This window comes from Herpailurus yagouaroundi, unplaced genomic scaffold (genome assembly GCF_014898765.1).
Source record: "Herpailurus yagouaroundi ecotype Mexico unplaced genomic scaffold, PumYag 77, whole genome shotgun sequence".
NCBI classification, from domain to species: domain Eukaryota; kingdom Metazoa; phylum Chordata; class Mammalia; order Carnivora; family Felidae; genus Herpailurus; species Herpailurus yagouaroundi.
The window spans coordinates 53,482,659-53,494,917 of record NW_024412388.1 but is presented as its reverse complement, the minus strand read 5'-3'; the positions used below and the strand labels follow the sequence as shown (position 1 = coordinate 53,494,917).

At 47.7% G+C, this 12,259-nt stretch overlaps 1 protein-coding gene across 2 annotated transcripts in view; it reads right to left on the bottom strand.

Annotated features, from left to right (window-relative positions):
* CACHD1 (cache domain containing 1) overlaps positions 1-6,886 on the bottom strand; it is a 215,038-nt gene extending 208,152 nt beyond the window's left edge. Inside the window, exon 1 of one of the 2 annotated variants that reach the window (XM_040470494.1) lies at positions 6,532-6,886. In XM_040470494.1, the coding sequence (XP_040326428.1) occupies positions 6,532-6,771 (240 nt within the window). In that variant the 5' untranslated portion in view covers positions 6,772-6,886. The remainder of the gene's footprint in view (positions 1-6,531) is intronic. The other variant, XM_040470496.1, reaches the window with a different exon arrangement.
* Positions 6,887-12,259: the final 5,373 nt, after the last annotated feature.

The window sequence follows — 12,259 nt, the reverse complement described above, 5'->3', positions numbered from 1 at the left end:
GGGGGGGGGGAAGGTCCCAGAGGAGTCCCCTCACCCCAAAAGAAGCTTGCACAGGACTTCCAGAAGACTATAGAGGTTGCCAGGGAAAGGTACAGGCTATTTATAAAGAGCTAGGGGGACACAGCAATGGTTTTGGTCAAAAACTCAGGCATGTCACCATAAAATAAGTTTATACCCTCCAAACAGTTGTCTTTATTTGTAGATTATAAGCTCAATATACTAGCATACCATTATGTATATTACAAAACATTTTAAAATATAGAAATTAAGGATGCAATTTAAAATATTATGGATGAAATTAGGGGATATTTGGACTTTGCTTCAAAATATTCTCCAGTTATTTTGGCACAGGCAGAGATAAAAGTGGCCTGACTAGGAGCTGCTATTTAAGCTGGTGTAAGCCAGTGAAGGGTACATGAGTATTGTTATACTATTTTTTTTCCCCCTCCAAATCTTTGTAATGAAAAATTTTAAAGTCAATATTGATGGGACATCTGGGAGGCTCATTTGGTTAAGCGTTCGACTTCGGCTTGGGTCATGATCTCACGGTTCAGGAGTTCAAGCTCTGTGAGGGGCTCCTCACTGACCGTGCAGAGCCTGCTTGGGATTCTGTGTCTGCCGTTCTCTGCCCATCCCTGCTTGCTCTCTCTCAAAATAAACAAACATTAAAAAGAAAAGTAAACATCGACTATTAACGACAGGGTTAATATTTTCTCCATAAACCCCAAAGGATGGTTTTGCACCATATCCCTAGGTCTGTGCACCTCACTTCAGTAAACCCCAGAACAAAGGACTGACCACACTGAAATCTGCAGGTTCTAAAGATTTGATTTTTATTTCATTCAGGATTCAGGAGCTGTTCACTGCCTTCTAGGTTCCGTGCCCTGGCACTAAAAAGATCGTCCCATACTTCTGCTTACTGACTACTGCCACATTGGACCTTGTGCTAGACACTTATCTTTTAAAATCTATTCCCCTTCATTAACACAGTCAAGCCCGAAAGACCCTAACATTCAGAGCAATTTTAACAATATGCTGGAAGTTAACAGTTAATAACTTAGCTGTGTCAAAATTGTTGCCCCTGTTGTCCCTTCCTATTTTGAATTTCAGTATTCTTACACCCGGTCCAAGGAGTTCCAAAGTAAATCCCACTGCACATAATACCCAACTTCCAGAGTTCTTCCAAGGTTCCTGTCTGCTCATCCACTTAAGCTCAAGGAAGGAACTCCTCAAGCAGCAACCAGAAATAGCACCAAGTTACAAAGTGTGAAACCATCTCCTTCCCCTCCCCCAGACACCTCCAGACTCCAGCAGGACTGGCAGAAAAAACAGAAGCACAGGCGCCAATGCCAACTAAGACAGGTATTAGTGGAGAGGAAGTGGAGGGAGTATGAAGCACAACAGGGAGAGTCCACCAGAAGTCATTCAACATGCTTTTCTTTGGCTCACTCTTACCAAGTTCAACTGAGAGTTATCCATCAATGGGCAATTTTCTTCCGCTCCAAATACTTTATTTCAGAAGAGAGCAAGGCAGCAATTTTTCCCACTAGGGCTTACATTGTATACAGGGTACAGAATAAAGTCACATTTTTTGCAAATATGGGGGAGGAGGAATCACCCCTAACACATTCGGTATTGCTTCAGTACACAAATTATCCTAAAACATGCCATTCCTAGTATGCTAGATCTGATTTAGGACAAAATACAAACCTTACCTAAACCTAACTGCAAATCAGCATGCACTTACGATAGAGCTACCAAGATGTTGGTGTGCATAACCACAAAAGCCCCAGAGTGATGGCCATGGAGAGAAGACTTGAGGCCATGTGAAGAAGTACAAGAGTCACAGCCACATCCCTACCAAGGGCTTGAAGATATACTATTTTGTCCAGTGCCACCAAAGGGGATTAGAAATGTTCGATGAACTACTGATTTGGTCAAACTTTGGGTTTGAGGCTGCTGCTGCTTCCAGGATTGACCTGTGTTCACAGTTCACTGAAAAAACGGAGGAAGCAGTAACCAACTTCCAGGACAGACCTCCCCACATGGGCTTGAGCAGCCCTCCTTATCCTCCCATAATGCCCTGCTCCAGGTTCCACCACCACACCACCCACTGCATTCTACTGCTGCTTGCCAGCCCCCTGGGTTATACCTCTTTTTGTACCTGTTTCCATCAAAAGTTCAGAGCTTAAGGCCACAGACCAGGCTTTATTCACCTTGTATTCAGGCCAAATCTAACCAAAGCCCTTGGCCACATAGAAGCACCCCCCTGCCCAACCCATGCTGAATGTATGCAAAATGAACAATGAACTTCCAAGGCTGTTCTGGTGCATACAAAGGAGGCCTCCCCTCTCACTTTCAGCAGCAGCCACTCATATACAACTTTGCTCTAGATTTTCAGCCAGCACCTCATCCCAGCTGAGCCCTTCAGTTCCTCAAGTCACATCTTTCCTGGCTGCTGCTCTTGCCTGAACTGGAGCTGAAGCTCTCGCTTGGGCTTCTGGTACTTCTTCTGCCTCTACTGGAAGGACCCTCCCCAGCCCCTTGCCAGGCCCCAAACAGCAGCTGTCTGACCAACCTGCTGGTGTGTCTGCCAAGTTCACAGTGACTATGCCCAGCCCGGCAGAGCTGTGTTAGAGCTAACTTCAAGGCGGGCACACTGGCCATGTGCCAGGCCCTTGCTGTTAAAGAGCCTGTATTGTCATATAATGTTAAATGGGCCTTATAAGTGCTTGGTGAAATGGCTGCCAGACCCAGATATGCCTTCTAACAGGCAGACATGGTTATTTAAGCCATTTTACCTGTGCAATCTTCCCTCCTCTTCCAGATTATAAACTTCAGGGGCTATGCTGGAATACCTCCTTGTAAATCCCCTCAACACCTAGCAAAGGGTTCTGTGCACAGTAAGCTTTTCAATTACTATTTTTCCATTTAAGAACCACCATATCCACCAACATTTCCCCAGCCATAGCTTCACATTAACAAGTGCCTTCACATATACTATTTCCATCAAGTCCACAGAGCCAACCTCCAAGAAGAACCAGCACCCTCCAACTTGCAAATAAAGATCACTCAACCTATAAGTGGCAGGGCTGGAACCCAGGTCTCCAAACACTCAATGTCAAAGTTCTTTCCACTCCACAAGGCTGCTTGATATTAAATAAACAAACAAACCAAAACCAAAACAAACCAAAAAATAAATTTCTTGCACGAATTAAATAGGCAGAAACAAGTCTTCTGGCCACAGCTACTCTCTGCTCCCCACCTCTCAATGTTGTTGAAGGTTTCACTCTACCAGACCCCTGAGGAGACCATGATTAGGTTTTTGACTTTTACCCATGAAGTAGGAGGTCGGCTGCCAGGTGGGGGAGGGGATGGGATGGGGGAGGGGGGGCAATATTCAGTGGCAGCTTTCCCAGGGCACTGGCAAAATTCATTGGTGCAAATCATTTAAAGATTTTTTTTTTTTAATTTGTTACTAAAAACAAAGGACAAAAAAGGAAAAAAAAAAAAAGCGATGAGGAGGCAGCCTCCATGAGAAAACCTTTGCAAGAAAATCTTTAGGAGAGCTTTTCAAACCGTCTTGATTTCCAAGCACAGAAAACAAAACCTGTGCATGGGAAATGACAGTGCTGCAGGAAGGTCTGGTTTTTGTTTTTGTGAAATTAGCCCTTGCAACCTTCTGTGTGCCGCATGTGCTGCCATTTGAAATGCTGCAACAGGCAAATTGTCTTTGGAGAATTTCTGCAGCAGAAAGGATTTAGAAGTCTGAAAATGGGCTTTTTACGTATAAACTGACGTACAGAAACTTCCTCATCAATAAGGTGCTCTCCTGAAAGCAGTGCTCTGCACAGAGCTCAAAATGCCAAGGTCAAATGAAAAGTCCATCCTTAACAGAGGGGGAATCTTTTTTTTCTCTCAAAGAGACAGAACCTTTCCCCCAACCCCCTCACATCTGCATATGGAAGTCTGACCTTGTTCACCCTAACACCCACAAGGCTACCTACCTCTGAATGGCAGGATAACTCTACAGCTATAAAATCCAATATTCCATAAGGGAGGACTATAGAATCTGCACTTTAACTAAACCCCCATCATTTCAGACCCACTGAACAAATCCCAGAGGTTTGCAGAGGAAAATATGAGGCTCGAAAGCTTTGTACTAAGGGCCAAAAATCTAGCCTGCCTTAGATTTTATTTTACAAGTATCCCCCCCCCCCCCAAAAAAGGGGGGCGGGGTAACAAAATTAAGAAGAGACTCTTTCCCCAATTTTCCCAGATGGAGGCAAGTGGCAGATCAATGTACAGCTCAAGGAGAGGAATTTAAATACAGTATGTGCTTCTCCTTTCAAAAAAGGAGAGAAGCCACTTCACATTTTGCCAGACAAAACCCTGTCCCCAGGAGGCCAGTTTCCACAATGAGATTGCAAAGGTGCTAGAAAGAGGCCAGTTGGGAGGAGATACAGGGCCATTTGGGCACAAACCCCCCACAGATCAGAGCTTTTTTTCCAAAGTGTCTCCTTTTCAACAGGGAAGCCTTTTAAAAACTACATTTGCTTTGGATCCCTACCTGAAAGACAATGTGTTGGGATCCGATTTCACCTTTTGTCAAGGATCGGGTGAGAAACAGTAAAACTGCTGTCAGCATCTTAGAAAAAGCCAAGTCCTTAGCTTATATGGGGAAGGGGGTGGGGAAGAAACTTAAGATCTCTAGCCCAGCCCTTGTGATGGGGTGAAGGTGATAAATGCCTACTAATCTTACCAACACAGCCCAAAACTGCAACATCTTAAATGTCTCTATGCAAAAACACAATTGTTTGTGCTCTGAACTGAAACATTCACCACTGGGGGGGGGGGCCCCAATCCTAGTTCCTTCCTAACATTTTAGTTCCATTTCCTCTAAAAGTCACTTCACTTCTAAGAACTCTGTCAACAACCATCAGAAATAAGAAAACGCATGCGGAAAAAGTATAACGGAATCTGAACCTGAAAGATCTGCACAGAAAAGGACAACTAAATGATGTATCTTAAAAGCTTGTCTATTGTTAAGCAAATGAGGAAATATCCGACTCTATTGCACTTCACGGCCGGGTGTCTGCAAATAAATACAGAATTACCTTTCAAGCAAACCACCCATTCCTCAATCTCATCTAAAAAACCAAACCAAAACAACAAAACCCCAGCGTCTTTCCACTACAGTGTTAAAGGTCTGCGGGAGTGGCTGTAGGAAAACTATCATCCAGGGTGAAGACTTGGGGTTGGAAGGAGGCGTGGTAGAGAAGATTTTCGGGGGGGGGGCGCGCCCACGACGTCGGTAACCTGAATCCCAAAGTGACTCAAAACACCTCCCCACGGTGGGAGGTGGAAGGGTGGTCACAGTAGAATAGAAATCAGAAACCTATTCCAAGATCACATTCCTGGAAACTTCGCTCTTTCGAAAACCACATTTATCACCATTATTGCTAGAATGCATAAGGGAATGAGGTTATTTTACGGAAGAATGTTATAGCAAAGGTTTCAGACTCTTAATGTCACCTCAACCTCTCCTAATTGACTGGGCCTTTCTGACCAAGAAGATAAAATAATGGCAGGGTAGAATCTCCAGGTGGTTGCTGTTTAGCAATTTTTACTACTGTTATTAGGAACACCTTCGGGATTCCTTATACGCCGCCGGCAATCCTTCCATAAGCCCCTTCCTCCACTGAGGAGGACCAACACGGTAAACAATCTAGAGAAATGGGAACCTTATTCACGGTTTCCCCGTTTTTCTCCCCTAAAAAGGCATACACAAAACAAAAATACAGAGGACGGTGCGCTAAAGGACAACAGCAACAGAGGCAAGCAATAAAAAAGTCCCCCACGCCGGACCAGAGTCGGGAATCTACAAGGCCAGCCCCTCCCCCAATGCACCCTGGCGGGGAAAGGGAGCGCAGAGTCCACTCCTCCCGCCCCTCTCCGCCGGGACCCAGGTGGCCCAGGAGCAGCTGGGCACGCTGTGGTGGTGCCTTCCTTTCCGGCGCCCATCCGTGCGCCTCGGTCTGGGGGACACAGGGAGGTGGTCAAGGGGGTGAGGTAGGGGAGGAAAATCGTCCGAGCCAGGCGGGGCCGTCTGCCCCGGGATGGGTACACAAAGAGCAAAGGGGAGTTTGCAGGGGTGGCGGGGTGAAAACAAGACTGCGGGGGAAACTACGTGCAAATTAGGAAAGGAGATTCGAGGGAACCGCAGATTCCTTGCTAAGATAAAGGAGCTGCGGAGGGGGTGGGGGTAAAGAGGGTTCCGCGCAAGGGACAGGAGCCTCTGCGGAAGAGAAAGGGAGAGTACCTGTGTGCATGGAAGAGTTGGTGTGTAGTCGGAGAGGGAGGGGGTCTGTGCAGAGGGCAGAGCTGTCTCGCGGAAAAGGGGGCTCCGTATATGCCAGAGAGGTCTGCCTGGCCAGTGGGACCTGTACTGGGGAACGGGACCGGGCTCTGCGCATAGGAGAGGGGCAGGATGCCTGGCAAGTTCGGGGGGGCGCAAAAGGGGCCACTTACCTGCATGGTGACAACCCCCAGTTCCTCGGCCGCCAGCCTCCGCATCTGGCTCGCCAGCACTTGCGCTTCGTCCAGGATGGAGAAGTCGGCGTCGGCCACGGCGCCCAGCAGCCAGCACGCGCCCAGGCAGAGCAGCCAGAGGGGCGGCCGCCGCGCCCCGGCCGGGCCGGACGAGCCCCGGCAGCGGCGGGCCAGGGCGGCCGCCCCCGCCGTCTCCTCCTCCTCCGGCTCGCGGGCCATGCTGCCTCCCCCCACTCCCCGCCGACGGGCTCAAGGCGCCGAGAAGCGGGGAGGGAGCAACGGGAGGTGCGCCCAGGGCCCGCTCGGCGCACCCCGCAAAACTTTCTTGCCCTTCTTCAGGGGCCTCTGCGCGCCGCGGCGGCGGCGGCGACTCCCAAACTTAGGGGGCGCCCGGCTACAGCGCGGGAGCGCGGGCGGCCACCATCGCCGGGCTCCGGCGGCGGGCGGGAGAGGAAGCGGCCGCCCGTTCGCTCCCAGGGACCCCGGCGCCGGCGCGGCCCCCGCAGCGCGGCGGGCGTCTCGGAGGGTGGCGGCGCTCGCACCGGGTGCGCGGGCCGCGGGGCTGACAGTCGGAGCCGCGGAGCTTTCGCTTCTCCCAAGTCGCGGTGAGGCGGAGGCGGCGAGGGCGGGCGGGCGGCGGCACCGGCAGAGGAGGAGCGGCGCTCGGCTGCGAGGCTGCAGCAGCCACCCGAGCGAGGAGGGAGAGAGGAAGGTTAAAAAAAAAAAAAAAAAAAAACAACGGAGGGGGGACTGAGTGAGAGAAAGAAAGAAAGCGGCGGGGGGAAAGGGAGGTGTCTGGTGCCACCACGCTGCACTCCGGCTCCGTGCACTTCCCGGCGCGGCCGCCGCCGCGGCTGCGGTGATTTATGGAAGGAGGGAGAGAGGCGGGGAAATTCCCCCAGTCGCCCCTCCTCTTTTCCCCTCGCTCCCGCCTCGGAGTCGGCCCCCCCAGGCGCTGGGGGCTGGAGAGCAGGCTCTCTTTTCGGGTTCTAGCCCTGCCGGGACTGGGGTCGCTAGGCCCTTCTTGTGGCCGGCGACAGCGACCCACCCCAGCTCTCCCCGCCTCCGCCAACGCGACGGACCCCGGGATCCCACCCTTTCTAGGTTCCACCCATCCAATGTCCCTTTAAGTTCTGGGAGGCAGGCTTTCTGCCTGGCAGAGTTTGGGGGAGGAGGGGACCGCCGTTTGTGCGTCCACTGCTTCTCTTCGGTGTTGTTAATAACAATAGCACTCGTAGGATCAACAGGTTTCTTTCATTAACCAGCGACTGTGTGCTCAGCACTGTGCTCTGGGACTTGTGTACGTTATTATCCTTTAATCCCACCACATCCCTATGAGGTACGTATCTTTATCCTAAATTTTTAGGTAACAGACTGAGGCCTAGGTAAATTGTCGAAGGTCACCCAGGGGACAAGAGGCAGATCCGGAATTTAAGGCCCTTGCTCTTAAATGTGACATAGTTCTGTCTCTGTTTGGAAATGAACCATCTGATCCCATCAAAAGCAAAACAAAACCCACAAAACTACTGAACGGGAGTTCTCTCCACACATCTGCCAAGCATGGGGAGGCAAGGTTAACCTTCCTCTTTATTCCTGGCTTAGGGTCTCTGAGAAATCACCTGCTGGAAGCACCTGGAACAAGTGGATGGCTGGGGTGGGGGAGGGGTATGGTAAGGCCGCCCTTCGTCCTTCCAAGTGTTGTGAGGTTGCTACTCTAGGTTCCTAGAGAACAGAGCCATGCCCCAGAAGGTGAAGGGACTTGCCTAGGGGTACCTAGCAGGGGTGGTAGTAGGACTGTGACCTGTACTTAGTGCTCTCTGGACTTTATAGTAAAACCTTCTGTTGTACTTCTTTGACTACACTGTGTTAAACACCCACCTCTTATAAGCTTTCCTTGGCCCAATTCCTCCTTGTGATTATTTCTCTGTTCTGAATTTCCCTATCAGTGTTGTCTCCTATACTATATGTTTTCATTTTGTGACATTCTGCTCTCTATGTCCCCTTGAGACAGGCACATCAGACTCTTGCTGCTTCATCATACCTGTGATGTTTGTTGTATGTAACTCGCACAGGCTACAATGAAGAGAAGTTTGTTGAGGGCAGAGGCCAATGCACCTCCCCATCATCCACATGTAGCTCAGTACCAAGCCCAAAGTAGGTGCTGTAAAAATGAGGCTTTAATTAACGATGGGATAAAAAAAAATCTACCTGTTGTCTTCCATCCCCAGAGTTGGACTGACATTTGGCAGAGAGATGATCCTACAACTTCTTTTTAATTATATATTATTTCACATGACAGTGAAACAAAACATTTTAGCCCACTTGGTAAACAGAAGAGAAAAAAACAAAAATAATGGCAGCTAGCATTATTAATGTTTTGTACTGGATTCTTCAAGATTACTGTCATCAAAGTTGTCACACATCTTTAAGCCATCCTTCTGAAACTCCTTCAAAATGGCTTTTCTTTCCTTGCCCATCCCTTGTATATTGGTATTTCCTGGGTCCTGTTTCTTGAAATTCTAATCGTATGTCCCCCCCCTTTTTTCTCTAAGGTTCTTCTTGAGGAGTCTCATGTATGCTCATGCCTTCAATTATCTCCAAGACATCAGAATTTTGCAAACTTCTAAACAAAGCTTAATCTCTTTTTTGAGCTAGATTTCCATTTTCCCAACTGTTCACTAACTTTTCTAACAACTATACCTAACTAAAACTCATTACTGATTTCTGTCATTCTCCATCTAAATCTGCATCTGATTGCATACTTGGGTGGATGTCACCTGCTCTGTGAGTTAGGCCTCTTACTCCCTGCCTCTGCTGTAGCTCCCTGCACATGTCTGCTGCCCCCCCCAACCCCGCTTTCCATCTGTATTACTGCATTATGACCACAGTCTCCTCCCCAGTCTCCGTGCAGTCCTTCTTACATCCCATCATTCTGTTCTCCAGGCTGAAACCAAAGTCATCTTTCTAAAAGTCAAATCTGAACTTGTCACTGTAACCTAATCATTTCTGTTGCTTCATCACAGAGAAATAAAGTTAACGCAATAAGCATGGCTCTTTGTGCTCTGGTATGTCTTTCTATGCTTATTGAAGCCACTCTGCTCCCTTCCCCCCAACATATGCCTCACCTCTGCTAGAAAACACCTTTGCTAGCAGTCTTGAAAGCCTTCCCCTTCTTTCCACCTGGCAAGCCCTTATTCAACTGAGATGTCACCTCTGTGAAGCCTTCTCTCACCCCCCAACAGAATTTATTGCTCCTTCTGTCCTGCTCCAAAGCTCTCTCCTGAAATGTCCTCCCACATTTAACAAGCAGTATTATCCATTTGAAAGTCTTGTTTTCTCCATCCTAATGTTTCTCATTAGGTCCATGGCCACCTGTAGCCTTGGGGCACTCTTAAACTGTGAATCCTGTGCTCCACCCCAGGTCTACCGATACTGAAGCAGAATTAGTGGAGGGGGCTGTGTCCTGCAGTAAGCATTTTACAGACCCCCTACCACCACCACCAAATGAGTCTTAGGAACTGTTTGCTGTTAGACTGCAAACAGAGCTCCCCAGGATGGTAAGTTATTCATCCTGGAGCTCTAGCATTTAGCCCAGTGTCTACACCCAAGGGATTTTTTTTTAAGTTTATTTATTTATTTTGAGACAGCAGGGGAGATGCAGAGAGAGGGAGAGAGAGAGAATCCCAAGCAGGCTATGCATTGTCAGTGACGAGCCCAATGCAGGGCTCAAACTCACAAACCTTAAGATCATGACCTGATCTGAAATCAAGAATCAGAAATTTGACTGAGCCACCTAGGACCCCTCCCCCCCGCCAAGAGATTCTTAATACTCAGAAAGTGTCACGTGATATATTCTACATTGCCAATGGGGAAAAGTCTCAGAGAAATAAAGTCATTTGCCTAGGGTACTACAACTTTTGAATAGTGGTACCAGTATGCAAACCTGGGTCTTTAAACACCGAATAGCAAGCTCTGAGGTACTAGTCTGGTGTCAGAGAGAATTTCACACATGTACACTTGTACGTGATAAACCAGTGAAAGGTTTTTTCCTGATAAACTACTAATCCTTAATGTCCCCAGCCCATATAAGTGAAATTGCCCCACCATTGACCCCTGCACAGCATTAGTTGACTGTCTGGGGGGGGGGGGGGGGGGGGAGTAGGGGAGGGCGACTGATTGGACCAGGGTAGGTATGTGACATGAAGATAACCAATGTATCACATGGCAAGGCATGACAAAAAGATTAGCTGGGTCAAACAAAGTTTTACGCTCAAAAATTTTAGGAAATACTAAGAGGAAAAAGCAGTTAGAAAAAGCAGTTAAAACTAAAAGGACATAGGAGTCATAGAACCCTTGAGTTCCATAATACATATTGAAGGAAATATATAGCCATATATACATACAGAACCATCTGTGTGTGTGTGTGTGTGTGTGTGTGTGTGTGTGTGTGTGTGTAAGTGCACAACCATATAGCATGATAGCTAACAGCATGAGTATTGGAATCAGAAAACCTGGGTTCAGATCCCAACGATAATACTTGCTAGTTTAGCTGTGTCATATCTGTAAAGCTTAACTTCTTTAAGCCTCAGTTTCTTCATTTGTACGATACAAACAATAATACCCCGAGTTTTCGTGAAAAGACACTTACCTAGCACCTAGTACTACCTACTAGTACTACCTTAGTACTATCACCCAATAAATAGTGGGTACGATTTTGCACACTGAAGCTAGGAAGGAGCAAACATCACAAATGAGTTAATAAAGCCAACCAGAGAGAAAAGAGAGTGGAGTACATAGAACACATGCCTTGTGAGAGACATCACCAAGAGCTAGAACTTTCTGGTTCCAATTCCAGTCCACATGTTCTATTAATAAGAGACTCCTTTTTCCTCCCCTTTGTCTTCTTTTTAAAATTTTATTTATTTACTTTTGAGAGAGAGGCTGAGAGAGAGTGAGCATGCCCACTCGTCCAAGCAGGGGAGGCGCAGACAGAGGGGGGGAATCCCAAGCAGGGTCTGCACTGTCGCTTTCTCCCTCTCTCTGTTCCTCCCCCACTCGTGTGCATGTGCTCTCTTGCTCTCTCAAAATAAATAAACTTAAAGGATACACTTAAAAAAAATCGGATGCTTAACGAGCTGAGTCACCCAGGCACTCCACCTCCCCTTTGTCTTGATGTAACTCTGAAGATCAAGTTCAATCATCTATATAGTGAAGACACTACTAACTATGCAGCTATTTGAACTAAAAATGTGATGAAAAGAGTGGCCAGTGGGCCACAGCTGTCCCTAGAAGACCATAGACCACCATGAAACTTGCCTGACGGCTTTACCTTCTCCCCAGAGCCCCCCTGTACTCTTTGCTTGTCACCAAGTTGGATACCTGTTCATTACCTGTTTCCTTCCCGGAAGTTCCAGCACTTAACATGTGACCTTCCAATCGCTCATTTGTAAGTCTGTATTCTTCATCTTAATGTTTCTCAAAGTGTGGTCTACAACCACCTAAAGCAGAATTATCTGTCAGGACTGTGCTGGCTTCATTCACGCCACAGAGTCTAGCATGAGTCCAGACCCAGAGTAGAAACCCAAATGATGTTGAAACAAAGAATTGGGGAAAGATTTTAAAGAAAATCCATGAATCATTAACTCTCTTCAAAGAGGGGCACAAACCATTTTGTTCTTTGCTGAAAAAGAACAGACCAAGACTCCTC